The sequence below is a fragment of the Portunus trituberculatus genome, unplaced genomic scaffold (assembly GCF_017591435.1).
Source record: "Portunus trituberculatus isolate SZX2019 unplaced genomic scaffold, ASM1759143v1 PGA_scaffold_523__9_contigs__length_663829, whole genome shotgun sequence".
NCBI lineage: Eukaryota > Metazoa > Arthropoda > Malacostraca > Decapoda > Portunidae > Portunus > Portunus trituberculatus.
The window spans coordinates 225,051-244,224 of NW_025541692.1; the positions used below are offsets into that span (position 1 = coordinate 225,051).

General features: G+C 42.4%; 1 protein-coding gene across 2 annotated transcripts in view; it reads right to left on the bottom strand.

Annotated features, from left to right (window-relative positions):
* Positions 1-19,174, bottom strand: part of LOC123500962 — a 112,564-nt gene that overhangs the window by 59,242 nt on the left and 34,148 nt on the right. The window contains exons 3-4 of one of the 2 annotated variants that reach the window (XM_045249513.1): positions 8,889-9,055; positions 1,081-1,258 (exon numbers count right to left, since the gene is read on the bottom strand). The exons of the other annotated variant lie outside the window; for it this stretch is intronic. Of the exons in view, the coding sequence (XP_045105448.1) occupies positions 1,081-1,258; positions 8,889-9,055 (345 nt within the window). The remainder of the gene's footprint in view (positions 1-1,080; positions 1,259-8,888; positions 9,056-19,174) is intronic. 2 annotated transcript variants of the gene reach the window in all.

A 19,174-nucleotide genomic window follows, 5' to 3' on the forward strand; every position in this document is an offset into this window, starting at 1 on the left:
AATGGGGAGAGATTTTCACCTTGTCTTACCTCTGTTACAAATAATATTGTCAGATTTTTGTTTTGGTTAAACTTAACGCATAACTTTATATTCAAATACATATTTCTAATAACATTAAATACTTTACCGCCAATATTTCCTTTCACCATCTTATACCATCCTTCCAAACTGTGTCAAATGCTTTTCTATAATCAATAAAGAGACAAAATATTTTTTTCCTCTTCCATAAAAAAAAAGGTAAGTGATGTTCTTTAAAAAGTATATATGGTCAAGTTAGTTTTCCCTTCAATCCATTAACATTAAGTGTCAGTATAGATAATTTTGAAACATTAGTAGTAATTGTAGTAGTAGTAGTAGTAGTAGTAGTAGTAGTAGTGTGTGTGTGTGTGTGTGTGTGTGTGTGTGTGTGTGTGTGTGTGTGTGTGTCGGTCTGTGTGTGTGTCTGTCTGTCGGTCTGTGTGTATGTTTGTCGGTCTGTGTGTCTGTATGTGTGTTTGTCTGTCTGTCGGTCTGTGTGTCTGTCTGTCTGTCGGTTTGTGTGTCTGTGAGTGTGTGTCTTTCTCTCTGTGTGTCTGTGTGTGTTTCTGTTTGTCTGTCGATCGATGTGTCTGTCTGTCTGTCTATCGGTCTGTGTGTGTGTGTCTGTCCGTCGGTCTCTGTGTCTGTGTCTGTATCTGTCTGTCGGTCTGTCTGTGTGTCTGTAATAATAATGTAATATTTCGGTTTATTTGAATGGCAGCTAGTACAGATACAAAGCTGAAAATCTTACATATTGAATCGACTTATACATGTATACATTCTTATATACTAACAATCATACTTCTCGTCCACACAACCCCCATTTTGCCTGTCTGTCTGTCGGTCTGTGTGTCTATGTTTCTGTCTGTCTGTCTGTCTGTCGGTCTGTGTGTCTGTGTGTGTGTGTGTGTCTGTATGTCGGTCTGTGTGTGTCTGTGTGTGTGTGTGTTTGTTGCTCTTGTCTTTCCTTTCCCTGATTGCCTGTTTGCTATTTTATCTGAGAGAGAGAGAGAGAGAGAGAGAGAGAGAGAGAGTACCAGTCACACACACACGCACACTCACCCTTTGCTAGGCTGAAGAGCTGCTGCCACTTGACACGCTTCCGTCACCAGGCTTTCTTCCACGCCAGATAAGACCAAGCGCACACCACCATCATCAACACCACCAGCACCACCACGGGGATCAGGCAGTGGTGACACAACCGCCGCTGGTGTTACCATCGACACGGGGACGTGTATTTCTGCAAGCACACCACCACGTCAAACACCGCGCACACACACACACACACACACACACACACACACAGATACATAAGAAATAAGAATAATAATGATGATGATAATAAATAAACAAATAGATAAATAAATAATTAAATAAATTTAATAAAGGTTGATAAAAAAATAAATAAATAAATGCATAAATGAATAAATGAATAAAAATAAATGAAGAAAGATAAATAAATAGAAAAGTAAAATTATAAATAAATAAACAAAAATATAATGAATAGATAAATATTGAGGCATGCCCATGAATAGGCTAACATTTCCTCCCCTCCCACCCCCCCCAAACACACACAAGGAAAAAAATAATAACAATAATGGTAAAATAAATCAAATGAATAAATAAAGAATAAATAAAGATTATTAAAGATAAAAAATAAAATGAATAATAAAGAAATGAATAAAAAAATAATAAAATGAGCACAAATATACAAAAAATAGAATATATAAATAAAATTAATAAATAAACAAAAATATAATTAAATAAATACTGAGGCACGTCCACGAATAGGCTAACATCCCCCCCCACACACAATAACAAATAAGTAAAATAAATAAACAAATGAAATAGATATATAGATAAATAAATAGATGAAATTATTCATTATTAATGCAATAAATAAATGAATAAAGAAAATAGATAAATAAAAAAAACATACAAATAATTAAACGAAAAATAAATACATTATAAATAATAAATAAAGAAAAAAAGAAAGAAATATATGAATAGATAAATACACGAAAAAAATAAGCAAATACTAAGAAATTAAATAAATGAAATATGCAAAGTAAATGAAATAAATAAATAAAAAAAAAACGTATCAATTAAAAAAAAATACCCATAATTAAATTGATAAAATAAAGGAATGAATGCAAACATCGAAAAATATAACAAATAGATAAATAAATGAATAAACATAAATATAAATGAATAAATGAATAAATGCAAAAAACAAAAAAATAATTAAATAAATAATAGATAAACTATTAAATTCTGTACACCAGGAGACTCGAGCTGTTTGATAACCCCCATGTGTTGCTCCACCTCCCGAGTTATTTTCACCGGTTTCTTCTCCTATGGGACTTGTGTGGGAGGAACAAGTCATGCCCAGACCCGGGAGCAGTCTTTACGTGCTCAAGCGAATTGAACTTCTGTATACGTGCAGCAAACTGTGGTAATTGCTCGTGATGGCGGAGAAGGAGCAACTTGAAAGAGGACGGGCGGCTGCTCGAGGGTGGTGTACGAGAGCCTCCAAAGCTTTGCAGACTGCTTGAACTACCAACTGAGTCCAGGGTGCAGCTGGAAGACGCTATAGCGGATGTAGATAAGCGTCTAGACACCTTGGACCGAGTTCAAGCGTAATATGAACTGATAGACACCTTGGACCGAGTTCAAGCGTAATATGAACTGATAAGCGTCTAGACACCTTGGACCGAGTTCAAGCGGAATATGAACTGACAATAAGTGACCCTGAGTTGTTGGAAGCAGACCTGGAACCATGCGTGCTTTGGGGTCCGAAGGGTATCCAAGCGCATGGGTTCGAATCCTTTCCACGATTCGAGTGTAGGTTGGGCTTCCTCACTCGGGGTAACGGTTTCCTAGCAGATGGGCTTTGAGATAGGAGATACCACAAAAAGTATCCCCTTTAGCTTAGAAATTCCCATGAAAAGCCCACATGGTATAAATAAATAAAAAAGAGGCAGATAGTCTTCACAGTGGTGTTAGAGCTGTTCGGGTGCAGGCTGGTGAACTGTTGGCGAAACTGGATAAGACTGCCGTCCATAAAGGGTCGGGAAGCAGTGAAGATAAGTCTGCAAGTGCAAGCACAGTGTCTACTAGTACCAGTGTGAATCTTCCACTGCTCGACTAATCCAGTGGCAGTCATTCTGGGATTTGTTCGTGGGCATGGTAGACGACTCTACTCTACCAGCCATCAGCAAGTTCACCTATCTGCAAGCCTTATTGGAAGGTGAGGCCAAGTCCGTCATCCAAGGCTTGTCACTTACTGCAGTTAATTATGCTGTGACCTGTAATCTGTTGAAGGAGCGGTATGGGAAGCCAGAGAGGATTACCTTCGCCCACATTCAAGCTCTTGGCTTGAGCATGCCGTTCAAGCATCAAGGATCTACGACTTATGTGACTTATGAGGAAGCTGCAGGATGATCTCCTGATCCACATCAGAAGTTTGGAGGCACTCGGGGTAGGTGGCAGTGAGTTTGGCCTCTTCCTCACCCCAGTGATTTTGTCTCGTCTGCCGAGTGACATCCGTTTGGAGTGGTCGAAGGACGGATCGGGCCATGAAAGGGATCTCGCATGGCTGCTGGATTTTCTTAGGAAGGAGATTGAGCGCCGTGAACGCTCAGACTCCTTTAAGGACGTGACTACTGCTGCAGGGACAGACGGCCGCAGTGTGTGTTAATAATGAAGTTGTGTGTTTACTTGCAGCTGAAGTGCTCACAATATGTGTTCCATTATTACGTCCTTGTGTTCCAGCTGAAACCCTACTACCCTTTAAGTCTGTGCAGTTAGCAAATGAGTATGAGCGGGACAGGAAGGTAAATGTTGACCTTTTGATAGAACTTGATGCCTATTGGAAATTTGTAATCCCCAACAAGAATTTGTAAGTTGAGGGACTAGCGGCTCAGGAGACGGTGTTTGGTTGGATCCTGTCTGGGATTTGTGCTTCGGCATCCAAGGGAATGTTAAGTTGTCTCAGATGTTATGCATTAACAATTTCAATGAGAATGAGTTACATAAGTTTTGGGATTTAGTCAGTGGGAATTTGTAACAAGGAAGTACATCCTGATGTTAGCAATCCTGTGTTCAAATCCTTTTCAGAGACAGTTAAGTTTAAGGACGATAGATATGAGGTTGCTCTTCCCTGGAAATCAGAGCATAAGTGTAGCCTCCAAAATAATGAAAGGCTTGCAAGAAAAAAAAGTTGTTATGTTTGATGCATAAATTTAAATCCAATTCTAAACTTCAGGAGGAGTATGATGCCGTATTTGGGGGTTACGAACGGGAAGGCATCATTGAAGAGGTACCTGAGGGTGAGATTGACAGCCCATACCCACATTCTACCTTCCTCATCATTCTGTTGTCAGGGAAGTCGGCACCACAAGTAAAGTAAGACTAGTCTTTGACGCATCTGCTGTGAGCTATAATGGAATCTCATTAAATCAGTCTTGAGGTGGGTCCCCTTCTTAACCCACAGTTGGTAGAGGTACTTATGAAGTTCAGAAGGTGGAAGGTTGCCTTAAGTGGTGATATAACTAAAGCTTTCCTCCAGATTAATATAAGGAAAGAAGACAGGGACGTGCATAGATTTCTTTGGAACTATAATGGTAACATTCGGATAATGAGATTTACTAGAGTTCCATTTGGCAAAAAAAAATTAGTCTATTTTTGTTGAGCGCAACTGTTAAACATCATCTTAAAAGATTTCCTGATTGTGAAATTATTGCAGAGCTAAAGGATAACCTATATGTGGATGACTGGTTGTCAGGAGCTGACAGTGCAGAGGAAGCCTTTGCTAAGTTTGATGAGGCACGGTCAGTTCTATCCAAGGCCAGTATGACACTTTCAAAGTGGAGCTCGAACTGCAATGCCTTAACAGACAGATTTAATGGCTACTTAGAGCCTAACAGGCATGCAAAGACAAAGATTCTTGGTTTACAGTGGTGTTTGACTAGAGATAGTTTTTCCTTTGATTGTTTAAAATTGAAGGATCTTGAGGAAGCATCCACAAAGAGAGCAGTTCTCAGTGTCATCACTGAATTATTTTATTCTCTTGGCCTTCTATATCCAGTAATCATGATGGCAAAAATTATGTTCCAAGATATTTGGAGACTTGGACTTTCTTGGGATGAGATCTTGCCTACATAATTGCAACACCGGTTTCAGAAGTGGGTTCAAAATATAAAAGTTCTTAACATAGCAAGTTAATCGTTGTTACTTTCCAGAATTTGTATGGAACAAGCTACAAAATGTAGAACTGCATGCCTTTGGAGATGCTTCCGAGAACGGGTATGGTGCCTGTGTATACTTGAGTTCCTGATAATGACGGATAATTTAAGATAATCTTAGTTCTAGCGAAAGGAAGGGTAGCACCTATCAAGAAATTGTCGGTGCCGAGGTTGGAATTAATGGGTATTCTTCTGTGTGCTAGGCTATCTGTATTTATGAAGACTTCCTTACACTTAATTAATGCACAAATGTACTGCTGGACTGATTCTAAAGTAGCATTGTCATAGGTAAAGGGAGACCCTAATAGATAGAAGACTTTTGTAGCGAATAGAGTAACTGACATTCAGAGATTAATCCCCCCAGTTCAGTGGAAGCATATTCCTGGTAAAGATAATCCAGCAGACCTTATTTCCAGAGGTGCTTTTGCTGAAGACTTAATTTCCTGTACCTCGTGGCTGAATGATCGATCTTGCTTGGCTCTCTGAACACTTTACTTCCATGCAACAGGATGAGGTACCAGCAGTACTGCCCATTGTAGAGGAGGTATTCCCTGACAGCCCAGTGACATGTTTAGTGTCCGAGTATCCATCATTAGGGATTGACTACGCCTGCTGGGGTCATTTTACAAAAGCTATTTAAGTGTTTAGTTTGGGTAATAAGGTCTGTGAACAATTATAAACCTCATGCTGTTAAATGTTTTGGGCCCTTGTCTTATACAGAGTTAGATCGAGCTAAGACAAAGTTAATAATTTGTGTTCAGAGAGAAAGGTACAGCCGAGAGATCAATGCCTTAATGCTTGGAAAGTCACTCCTAATGTCATTCTGACATTAGGAAATTCAATCCTTTTATGGATGAAAATGGTCTCTTGAGAAGCAAAAGTCAGCTGGACCAGGCTGAATTAAGTTATGATTGCAAGTATCCTATGATTATTCCAGTAGGTCACATTGCCAAGCTGTTAGATAGTTTCCCTAACATGTATTTCTGAAACACGCTGGTGTTTCCACTTTAATTTCAACATTAAGATCTTGTTACTTAGTTGGATTAAGAAAGCTTGCTAGGGTAGTCTGTAGAGAGTGCATGATTTGTCGTAGATATCAGCCTGTAGCTCCTCTCCCAGGACTAAGAATTAACTCCGGTCCTTCTTTCACTGTGACAGGTGTAGATTATGCTGGACCACTGTTTTGTGTTGATTTTCCATGCAAGCAGCTGTACGTTTTGTTATTCACTTGTGGAGTTGTTCGTGCAGTACACTTAGAGTTGACTAACTCTATGTCTAATGATGATTGCTTACTTGCCCTTCGTAGGTTTTCTGCCAGAAGAGGCCTTCCATCAGTTATCTACTCTGACAATGCCAAGACTTTTATTAGTATGTCTAAACAAATGCATCAGTTCTTTGGCACCCTTGCTCCCCAGTGGAAGTTTGTTATACCCCATGCTCCATGGTGAGGAGGTTGGTGGGAGATTAGTCCAATCTATTAAATTAGGTATGAGAAAGACTCTTGGTATAAAATGTTTAACAAGATGTGAGCTAGAGACTACTTTACATTTAACTGAGGTATGTGTAAATTCCAGACCCTTAACTTTTAGCCACAGATGATCCTAATTCTGTGAGCCCTTTAACATCTCATTTTTTAATTGGGCGCACTGCTGGATTGCTTAAAGGTGATTACCAGGTTCCTGAAATGTCACATAAGGACCTATGTGAGTGAGAAAGCCTGAGACAACAACAACTTGATAAGGTTTGGAGTGTGTGGGTGTCTGACTATTTATTGAATTTATCTATCACTACAGGTTTCATACCCAGATGTAAACTGGAGAAGAGATCTGTTGTGCTGATTCGGGAGGATAATTCTCCTCGTTTGCAATGGCCCCTTGGAGTGGTTGTTGAGCTATTTCCTGGGAAGGATGGAATAATTCGTAGTGTCAAAGTTAAGACTGCAAAGGGAGTAATAAGTAGGCCAATGCAAAAACTGCATAACTTGGAGCTTTCATCTGCAGGGGGGATGCTACAACAGATGAAGCTCATAGTCGCTTACCACCAACAGATGTCTTCCCAGCATTTGCTCAAGGTTCTGATGAGGCTCACTCCATGACACCGTCGTCAATTTATGTGTCTAGAACAGGACGAACAGTAAAGCCTCCTCAGAGGCTGAATATGAGAGATTTTAAGGTTTGAGATGTATTGTAGATTTGGGTTGATGATCAGTATTGTCCCTTTGGGTATTGCTTATTGTTTTATTGTATCATTTGCTTCCCAGGGTGAGGGTTGAGTTGTCTCTTAGTGAGACATTCTGATGCCATATGATCATGTTGTTGAGAGTAAGGATAGGAGTTATTAAAAGTACTCCTATGGTGGGGAGATGTTGGCGCCAGGGGTTTGAACTTGGTTCACTCGGTTTGTGAGGGAGAATGGGATTACCAAGATTATTTGTATTGAGACTTTAAAGGGTGTTGATATTTGATTTATTATTATAAATTATATGAATTTACATTAATTTGGGTATGAATTATATGTTTGTTCATAGGTCGGTGCACAAATAAGCTGTGCCTGACACGTCATCGTTGCCTGTGAGTTTGCCACGTCGGCAAGTGAAACAGATATCTGGGTTCACCGCTGTTATTAAACTCAGTACACCTGGAGACTCAAGCTGTTTGATAACCCCATGTGTTGCTCCACCTCGCGAGTTATTTTCACCGGTTTCCCCTCCTATGGGTCTTGTGTGGGAGGAACACACACACACACACACACACACACACACACACACACACACACACACACAGAGTACTGCTGCTGTACAAGGCACAGGTGCGGCCCCACCTTGAGTACGCAGCTCTCTCCTGGATGTCCTGTGCCACCACACACAGAAGGAGACTGGACAGCATCCAACGCCGCGCCATACGGCTAGTAGATGCTGCACTTCCACCTCACCCAGAGCCTGAGTGTCCTCTTGATTCACTGGAACACCGCAGAGACGTGGCGGCGATCGTAGTGTTCCATAAGGCACAGGTGCAAAGAGTGCCACATCTGGCAGGGCTGCGTCATCCTCTAAGAGTCACCACACGGAGCACGAGAACGGTGCTCAATGGTGGTGACGCCGTAGAGGTGCCGCGATCCCACGGGTGTCAGCACCAACGCACCTTCGCAGGACGCGTCTCCAGGATGTGGAACTTGTTCACGGCCGCGGTGCCTCACGTCCAGGAGATGAACACTCACAGTGTCAAACTGATGGCACATAAGTGGAGACAGACACTGCCAACTCCTCTGACACTCTTTGTGACGTGACACTCAGTGTAGTGCAGTGCGTGAATAGTGCTAGTGAAGTGAAACGAATAGTGCTCCATTTACATGCTGACCATCTTGTATATTATCTATTTTTAAGTCTTGTAAATATTGTAGAGAAATAGATTGTAGTACCCTTAGAATAGGTAGCACACGACAGTGCACCTTTGGGTACATGTTCCTTTGTATAAAGTTATGTTTAAATAAAAGAGAGAGAGAGAGAGAGAGAGAGAGAGAGAGAGAGAGAGAGAGAGAGAGAGAGAGAGAGAGAGAGAGAGCATTTGGTGAATAAAAGTGCAGGGAGTAGAACAACCTTGAAGAGCATCTACACAACACACTCACCAAGGCTGTACAGGCGACGCAGAGATGAGGCGGCTCGATTAAGTGCCTGTGTGAGGCGGCCAGCGTGCTCATCACTTGACACAGCCAGGAACAACCACTCAAGGCTTTCAGGTAGCAGCACCAGGCAGTCACCACTCAGGTGACCAAGGAACCTCCAAAGGCGACTCCTGTAATGGCGAGGTTTTGAACTGCTGGACACACACACACACACACACACACACACACACACACACACATTGTTATTGCTATCGTTAGCATTATTATTTTTTATCGTTTTCATTTTATTATTATTATTATTATTATTATTGTATTATATATTTTTTATTATTATATTTACTATTACAATTATTGTTATTACTCCTATTATTCTTAATATCATTATCATTATTACTATTAATATTTATGATAGTAATAGTTAAGTAGTACAAGTATTAATAGTAGTAGTAGTAGTAGATGATTTGTTGTTTGTTGTTAATGAATTATTGTTATCATCATCATCATTATTATTATTGTATTATTTATTTTTTATTATTATATTTACTATTACAATTATTGTTATTACTCCTTTTATTCTTAATATCATTATCATTATTACTATTAATATTTATGATGGTAGTAGTGTAAGTAGTACAAGTATTAATAGTAGTAGTAGTAGTAGATTTGTTGTTGTTAATGAATTGTTATTATCATCATTATTATTATAATTGTTATTATTTATATTATTATTATTATCATCATTATTTTATCATTATTAATGTCATTATTTTATCATCATTATTATTATTATTATTATTAGTAGTAGTAGTAGTAATAGTAGTAGTAGTAGTAGTAGTAGTAGTAGTAGTAGTAGTAGCAGCAGTAGGAGTAGTAGTAATAATAGTAGTAATAGCAGTAGTGGTAGTAGTAAGTAGTAGTAGTACTAGTAGTAGTGGTAGTAGTTTTTGTTGTTGTTGTTGTAGTAGTAGTTGTTTTTGTTACTACTATTATTGTTATTATTGTTATTATTATTATTATTATTATTATTATTATTATTATTAGTTGTAGTAGTAACAGTCGTAGCAGTAGTAGTAGTGGTAGTAGTAGTAGTAGTAGTAGTGGTAGGATTAGTGGCGGTTAAAGTAATGGCAAATCACACACACACACACACACACACACACACACACACACACACACACACACACACACACACAAACCGCGTGGTGTAGTGGTTAACATACTTGGTTCGCAACCGAGAAGGCCCGGTTTCGAGTCCTTGGGAGCGGCGACACTAAAGGGCTCCTGTTAATGTGTAGGGTGTGTTCACCTTGTTCACATTGCTTTCACAATTTCTGTAGCATATTGTTATTGCTTTCGTTTTTATTATTTTCATTGTCATTATATTCAGCTGCATGAGTTATAAACATGCGATAAAATTATACAAGTCCAAGGAAAGCTTTGAGAAGCTTCTTGCTGGCAGGTGGAAGCATGGCAGAGATATCCTTCGTCTTGTCATGTTGAGGCGAAGGTTTGTTCCGTCGACGATAAATCCGAGATAGTGGATGGAGGAGACGCCAAAACGACACTTAGATGGCTTGATGATGAGATGCTGTTCTCTTAGCCGTTGAATAACGCCTCGCAGAACTTGAAGAAGTGTAGGCTGTTACATTCACCGGTTAAACTGGTAAGATTGGCATCGGGGAGCCGGTGAACAATAACTATAAAAAAAAAAAACACTGCAGGTTCAACTGGTGAGGAAATGCAAAGGGGGCACTTTAAAAAGCTATTTTAATAACCCATAATGAAACTGACACATAGATATGACATGAGACATGAAACACAGATATATAACATGAAACAGGAAAATGACATACACATATACATATAACACAGTAATAAATACAACAATAAAGAACCCAACTTAATACCTAACAATAATCCTAATCCTATATGGAGGCAATGTGGAAAACACGGGACGAAGGGAAGTGATATTTATGACGTGTCGCAGAGGTGAAGTGCTGGGTGATGGTTGATCCCACGGTAGACCCAAGAGGCGTTGTGTTCACTGGTTGAGGCCTGGACCTCAACTTGACTTCCAGAAAGCCAAGAGCTGGCTTAACACTTCCGGTTGAGTCGAATGGGGCCGCGTGAATCCAACTTCGGGACAGTAGCGGGCTTCATGAGACGGTGACGTGGAGGGTTCATGAGACGGTGGCGTGGAAGGTTCACGAGACGGTGACGTGGAAGGGGAGGCGGAGAGGTGGCGAACGAGGTAACAAGCGGAGGAGGGGATGGTAGTGGAGTATGTTACGGGCGGGCCGCAACAAGGCCAGTCCTTGGAATAGACAAAAATATTATCAAAATAAAAGGAAACGTTGGAGAGTCCAGTGAGTACAAGGCACATGAGGCGAATGTAGGTAGCACAGGCAGTAGAGAGACCGAAGGACATACGACGAAACTCCATTAAACCAAGGTGGATTTGAAAGGCAGTGAAAGCTTTGGTCCTGTTGGTAAGAGATACTTGATAATAAGCCTTACACAGATCTAACTCGCTGAAATACTTGGATCCTGAGAATTTATGTAAGTCTTCAGTAATAGCCATACGGTAGGACTTGTCTGATTTCCTTACCATTACAACAGGAGAACAGTGGGGAGAGGATGAACGGTGAATAATTCCCTGTTGAAAGAGTGTCTCAACTTCCTGTCTGAAAGATGGCTGGAGATGAATAGGGATTGGATATATCTTACTCTGCACTCGATCAGTCGTGGTAAGAGTGATGTCATGTTCCAAGGTAGTGCAGTGACTTGGAATATCAGAAAATACATAAGTAAATTCTCCATAAAGATCTTCGATACTGGAATACTGTTCCCAGGTGAGGGCTTCTCCTATATCTCCTATATGAGGCCGAAGATTAGAGAAGTCCGAGGAGCTCTGTGTCGTCGGGGTGTGGAACACTTCATCAGGAAGCAGCTCCTCAATAACTGTTGGTCCATCCTTCTCTGGTGCTGAGAGTGCTTCTAGCGTAGTAGTTCCATCCAGGACCTGAATACACTTGACTTGGGTTCAGCGATGGGATTTCTTTAAAATGTTAATATGAAAGACTTTAGGCCCTTGGGGAACATTAAGATAATCAACCTTACCCCTTTCTCCAGGATCTTATAAGGGCCTTTCCAGGACACAAGGAGCTTGCTAGTATCACTGGGTAGCAGGATAAGAACCTCTTTTCCTGGCTTGAAGTTCCTATCTTGTGATTTGTGGTCGAAGTAGGTCTTGTAGAGGCGGCTGCTTACCTCAGCGTTCTGAACGGCAATCCTCCAGTTTCTCTCGAAGCTCTAGAACATACTGGAAGCTGGTCCGTTCGTCTTGTGGGATTGTCTTGTTTTACCAGAGGTCGCGGAGCACGGAGAGAGGACTACGGACGCTGCGTCCATAGAGTAGCTGGAAGGGCGAGAATCCTGTCCTGTCACTGGGAGTTTCTCTAAGGGCAAACAAGGTTGGTAATAGATATCTATGCCACTCACGTGGTTTCTCACTGCAGAGCTTCTTTAAGATGGATTTTTAGGAATATGCAGCCTTTTGATGCGACCGTTGCCACTGAGATAGTAGGGCATAGTCAAAATTGGCTTGACCCCAAGTAGTCTTCCATCAAGGCCGAGGTAAACTGTGTTCCACGGTCGGACAGGACTTCACGAGGGATGCCGACTCGGGAAAAGATGGTGAGAGCTTCGGCCACTGAAATAGAGTCCTTAATGAAAGAGCCTCGGGGAATCCTCTGGAAAAGTCTATGAGAGTCAAGATAAATTTATGGCCAGCAGATGATGAAGGTGAGAGGGGTCCAACCAGATCTATTGCAACCTGAGCAAAGGGTTCAGTAACAATGGGCATAGGCTGCAAGGAGGGCGGCTTTACTCGTCCCTTTTGAGAAAAGCGCTGGCACTTGTCGCAAGAACGGCAGTGTACTCTGATGTCAGTACCCATTCCCGGTGTTACGACCGTCAGATATATCTTTAATATATTGTTGTAGTTGTGATGGCGCCCTGACTAATATTTTCGTCGTGTATATATTTGTAATGCTTTCAGGACGGCCTTTCTTATGTATGTAATATTTACCCATTTATCATTTTATTGTATGTTACATTAGTATTTCGTGATTCGTATACATTTATTGTAATAATGTACTTCTATGGTTTTAGTGTAAGCGGCTGCCTGTCGGATACTTTAGAGAGTGTCGTGACGTCATGTTTGCTATTGTCTTTGTGAGAGGGAGGCTATGGTGCCGGGACCAATGAGATGGTACTCTGATCACGCCCTCTGGCAGGTTTAGAGAGTGTTAGCCAATGGATGCTCAGATGACATCATGTGACGTAATGTTTTCCCCTCGGACAAAGGCCTGTGAACCGACGCCTCAAACTCAGACCACACGGGTGTGCCTCAGGGTGAACACATACGACCGCTAATCCGCTCCCCTCATCTCATCTCTCATATCTCTGGCTGAGTATAAATCCTTATTTCTCTGATTGTAGGGATTCTGGTTCTCCTTGGCACTTATTTAAGTCACTGTGTTTTGTGACGTGTGAATATTTTGGGTGTTTTGGGTGGCTGACGGCCATTTTGTGAGTTGATATAGCCAAGAGAGATTTTGAGTGTTTATTGTGGTTGTATTACCTAACAATCATATTATTTGTGGTGATTTACTCATTATTGTGTGTACCAGCCAGAGGGGAGGGCAAGTGTGTGGTGAATTTGTTTAATTATAAATTCTAGTAAGTGTGGTACTTATTTATTTATTTTTGTGGTCTCATATTATACCTTTTTTCACCCATAAACAGCTTATTTATTATATTTCGTGGTGCTAATGAGTTATTTCTTTTGTTGTGTATGTGGTGTTGAGCTGCAGGTGTGTTGACACCCCCACGGGTGACTTATTTCAGTATTGAGCAGTTAGGTTAAACATATTTACCTGATTTATTATATTTTGTGATTCTATATTTTTTGTGAGTGCTATTATTTTCTCTATTTGGATGTGATTACTATACTTTTAACTATCCACGGCCTTAAGTTTAATTTTTTTTTGTTAAGTTAACTTTGCTTATTTTTGTTAATAAATTAGTTAAGGATTTAAATTATTTCTCTTAACCTTTCCTTATTATTAGTTTTTCAGTTCTGTTACACCCTTGAACAGCCTTTTGCGTTAAGAACCGTTGCATTGAAGCCAAGTCACTCTTGACTATTTATCTTAATTTTTGTAATTATTAAGAATGATTAACCTAATCAGTGACTGGTGCCCACAGCTCCTTGAGGGCACTGGGTCAAGCTGCTTAAGGGTCGTAACATGAATTAGTGACTGACCTCGCCAGGATAGTTAAAGTATTAATTACATCCAATTAAATCTCTATATAACCATTTATGTTTCAGAAATGTTGTAATGGTTATGGTTTTTTGAATGTGTAAGTTCTTATGTGGTGATTTTGTGAGCATTACATCATGGAGTCTAACCAGGAATCAGAGCGTCTAGTTAACATAATTAACCAGGATGATGTGCTGAACGTTTTGGCTTCTAATCCTACACCAGAGGAATGGATTGGATGTGGATTTTATCATAAGGCGCCGCAACATCTGTGGTCATTTGGCTCCTCTACAATAATGTAAAAAGACAAAATTGTTGATAAAAACAACTAAAAGCAGTTAAAACCAATACAATAGCTAAAAAAACTAAAAATACAATAAAACTAAATTTAAAAAAATACATATAATAAAATAAAATAATATTCACAACTTTGGGAGAAGACCAGCTTCTCCCAAAAAATTAAAAACGTCATGTCCTTGGGCCAGGCACTCTGGTCCAAGGACCTTTGAGAGATAACAGATATCCCTATCTCTACTGCGACAGCGGTAGAGGTAGCGGTGTCTTAAATCAATCAAAGTGGGGCACTCCACTAGTAGGTGCCGCACCGTAAGCGGCACCAGGCAGTCATCACAATAAGGTTGAGGGTCCCTGGTCAGGAGGTACCTTTGTGTAAGGTACGTGTGACCTATACGAAGTCGCGCCAATAACGTCTGTGCACGGCGATCCCGGACATGGGTGTATGTCCACAGAGGGAGTGTGGAAGTAGTGATCTCTCCCATTTTCGAGGTTGCGACCCCCGTTAGCCATCTCCTCTGCCAAATTGATGCAACCGCCACTCGAATTAGATGAAATACATCTCGAAACGGAACAGGGCAGGAGATGGAGCGCGACTTGCTGCCTCTTTAGCGAGGCGGTCTGCGTGTTCATTCCCTGGAACACCAACGTGACCAGGGACCCAACAGAACCCAACACGATATCCTCTTCTGGTAAGTAGATATAGCCACTCAGGGCTGATAAAACCAATGGGTGAAGGGAAATAAAAGAAGAGAGAGCAGTAAGAGCACTGCGACAGTCACTAAAAATTGTAAAAGACGAAACCGGAGAGTAAAAATAATCTGTAAAGCTAGGACTATGGCAGACAGCTCCGCAGTAAAGACGGAGGCTACCGAAGGAAGGCTGCCAGACCGATAAAAAGAGGGGAAAACCACACTAAACCCAACGCCTGCGTCGGATTTGGAACCATCAGTAAAAACGGGGATATCATCAGAATGGATAAAAAAGTGTTCTAAAAACCGTGTGTGGGACAGAGCTGGCAGAAAATCCTTCTTGCCATCCATGGCAGGAGGGCATAATGAAACAACCGGAAGCTGCCAATAACCAACTCGTGGGAGCCGGAAAGAGTAGACAGGAGTGGGATCGATGGACAAATCCATCATGAGATTTGCCACTCGAAGGCCAAAAGGTTTAGGTAGAGTCGAGTGACATACGCCTGCGAACGCGAGTCCCGCAACATTGACAGACAAGGGACAGAATCAGGAAGACGGTGGGTGCGAAACCAACATCGGAGTATCGAAGATTGGCGCCGGAGGTCGAGCGGCCAGAAACCAGCATCCACTAGAAGGCTAGGTATTGGAGATGTCCGAAATGCACCCGTAGCCAAGCGGACCCCAGCATGATGCACGGGTCAAGCGTAGTCGTGCATCCGTTGCGGATGAGTAGATCTCACAGCCGTATTCCAGCTTAGGAAGTATTAGTGTACGGTGAAGCAGCAGCAACGTGTCCCTGTCCGCACCCCAAGAGGTGTGACTTAAAACCCGAAGAAGGGATAGTGCCGTCCCGACAAGACGCTTAAGAGAACGGAAATGGGAACCCAGGTGAGACGGTTGTCAAACAAAGGCCAAGATATCGAGTGGCCTCCACGCATGAGATGCGTCTATTGGCTAAATATAAATCGGGTCTGGATGGACACCACGATTTCGACAAAATGCATAGACACGGTCTTTGAGGTGGAGAATCGAAAACCGTTTATGTTGGCCCAACTGGACACCCTATTGATTGCCAGTTGGAGCTTGCGCTCAATCAGTGACATCCTAGCAGCAGCAAAGAGATGCACAAGTCGTCCACATATAAAGAGCTGTGAACGCCATCCGGTAGAGTATCTATAACACCATTTATTGCAACTGCGAATAACGTAACACTAAGAATACTTCCCTGTGGGACACCGTCATTTAAAGCAGTAGCATCGGAGAGAACACTCCCACTCGAACCCGTAAAAGACGTCTGGATAAAAACTGCTGGATAAAAATAGGAAGGTGGCCACGAAGGCCAAAATTAAACAAAGACTGTAAAATGCCATGACACCAAGCTGTGTCGTAGGCCTTCTCCAGGTCAAAAAATACAGTAACCTGGTGGTGGTGATTAGCGAAGGTCTCACAAATAGAAGACTCTAGGGATAAAAGAGCATCCGTAGTAGACCTCATCTTTCGGAAGCCGTACTGTACCGATGACAAGTACTTCCCCCTCTCCAAATGAGTCTTGGTAAATCATTTACCATCTTTTCTAACACTTTACAAATACAAGACGTCAAAGATATAGGGCGATAGTTCGTAGCCTGAAGATGATCTTTCCCAGGCTTCGGAAATGGGAGAACCACTGCCACAGCCCAAGAGGATGGAAAATCACCGGTATGCCAAATCATATTATAAAGATTTAATAAAAGTTAAAAGCACGGTCAGACATGTGACGCAAGAAGGCATAAGGAATATCATCTGGACCAGGAGAAGAGTCATGACACTGGGACAAAGCAGTCCGCAACTCGGAAGCAGAGAAAGGGACATTATAAGACTCCTCCAGCGGAAGAAAAGTTTATGCCGAGAGATTCCATTCTCTGGCGGTGACGTGCGCCGGGGCTGCAGGATGCCTCTGGGAAACACTGGCAAAGTGCTCCGCGAAGAGGTCGGCGACAGTCCTAGGGTCTGCCACCGTTCGCCCAGCAGACAACAAAACTGGTGGGGAAGGAGCAGAATACTTCCCAGCAATTCGGCGGACTTTGTTAAAGACATCCGTAAGAGGAGTGCGAGCATTAATGGAAGAGACATAAGCTTTCCAAGAGGCTCTTTGTGCCTCTTTCAAAACGCGGCGGGCTCGAGCTCGGCAGCGCCGAAAAGCGTCCAGGCACTGCGGGTCCCCACGATGTCGCCGGAGACGAGAGAAAGCTGCCCGTTTTTCTTTCACAGCTTTAGTGCATGCTGCATTCCACCAAGGGACGCTTAGTAAAGCGACCTGACGTCCTAGGGATTGTCTGAAGCGCTACTGAAATAAAAAAAAAATCGGTAAAATAATCAACAGCCTCAGCACAAGTAGAAAAGTCAGCCAACGGACGGATAAAAGAGCTAAGGTCTGTGAATCGAGGCCAATCTGCCTTGTCTAAATCCCAGCGTGGGGGCCGGGACTGTGGCTCAGTGTTCACAGATTGTAATAAAATCGGAAAGTGGTTACTACCGTGTAAACCTGGTAGGACCCGCCAGTTAAAATCAAGGAAAGAATTAGATGTACAAAGAGAAAGATCGATAGCTGTAAAAGTCCCAGTAGGACTGTGGAAATGTGTAACATCCCCAGAATTTAAAACCTCCAATCCCTCATCCTCAATAAAAGAACCGATTAAAACCCCACGAGGATTACTAGCACCTACATCCCACAATGGGTGACGGCCGTTAAAATCTCCCAACAAAAGAAAAGGCGGAGTCAGCTGACGCACCAGGCCGTCAAGCTCACCCCTGGAGACAGGAAGCCGAGGAGAGAGATATAAACTGCAAATGGTGTACAGTCGTCCCATAAAGACTTTAACAGCAACCACCTGAAGGGGAGAGTTAAGTTTTAACGGGCTAACAGGTATATTCTGACGGACTAGAATAGCTGTGCCACCGTGGTGGCCCTGGTCAGGGAAACGAGTGCTAAAAAAGGCACGATAGCCAGGAGGACTAGAATAAGTACTATCACCTAGCATAGTTTCTTGTAGAGCTACACAGGCTGGAGAGAACTCCGACAGCAAAGCTCGAAGTTCCCCCCACGAGGCGCGAAGGCCTCTACAATTCCAATGTAGAAGCTTGAAGATGACTATTTAGGTGCAGTGAACGGGCGAGCTTTTTGAAGGGGCTGCCTGTGACTCACCTGACTAGAAATAATCAAACGACGAGAAGACACCGGGAGTTGAGATGTGCCGGTGGGTGATGCGAACCATCATCACTTCTACCGGTCCTCGGAGGACGAGAATCAGGCAGGACTGCACTTTCCGATACAGTGGTTCCACGAGGGACGGCTGTGACAATATCATCGGACGTCTCCATGCTAAGACTGTCCTCATCACAAGAAGCCCGATCTGAGATGGAGGGCGTCACAGAAGGCTGGACAGAAACAACTGGAGCTACCATTGTAGAGCGGTCCCTGGAGGACTCACGGTCACGTACACCGGGAGAAACCTTAGATTATTTAGGCTGAGCTAAATCGATCGACTCCGCAGAGCCACGGTGTCGTTTGGTCAGGCCCTTCAAAGGCTTAGGAGATACAGGTGGCAAATGGACATCTACTATATGGGTGACTTTGGTCAAGTCCGTATATTCTCGTCACTTCTTAGAGATGACTCAACCGAGTCATCGGACAAAAGGGCAAACCTATTGGCCAAATGAACAGGACCACCCGCCCCAACAGAGCGAGAGGTAGCAGGAGTTGTCTTTGACCGGCAGACTCAGCCTGAAGAGCGAGCGGCCAATGAAGCATAGGATGTCGCACCAGTACCATCCTTCTGGCGGTACAGGAGTTCGCGGCGGGCACTACCAAGGCTGATAAACTGACTGTTAGCAAGCTGTAGAATGTCCTGCTCCAGGCGATACCTGGGGCATTGCCTGGAACGTACCTGGTGAGCATCACGACAATGGAAACAATAAGCAGCAGCATTGCAATGCT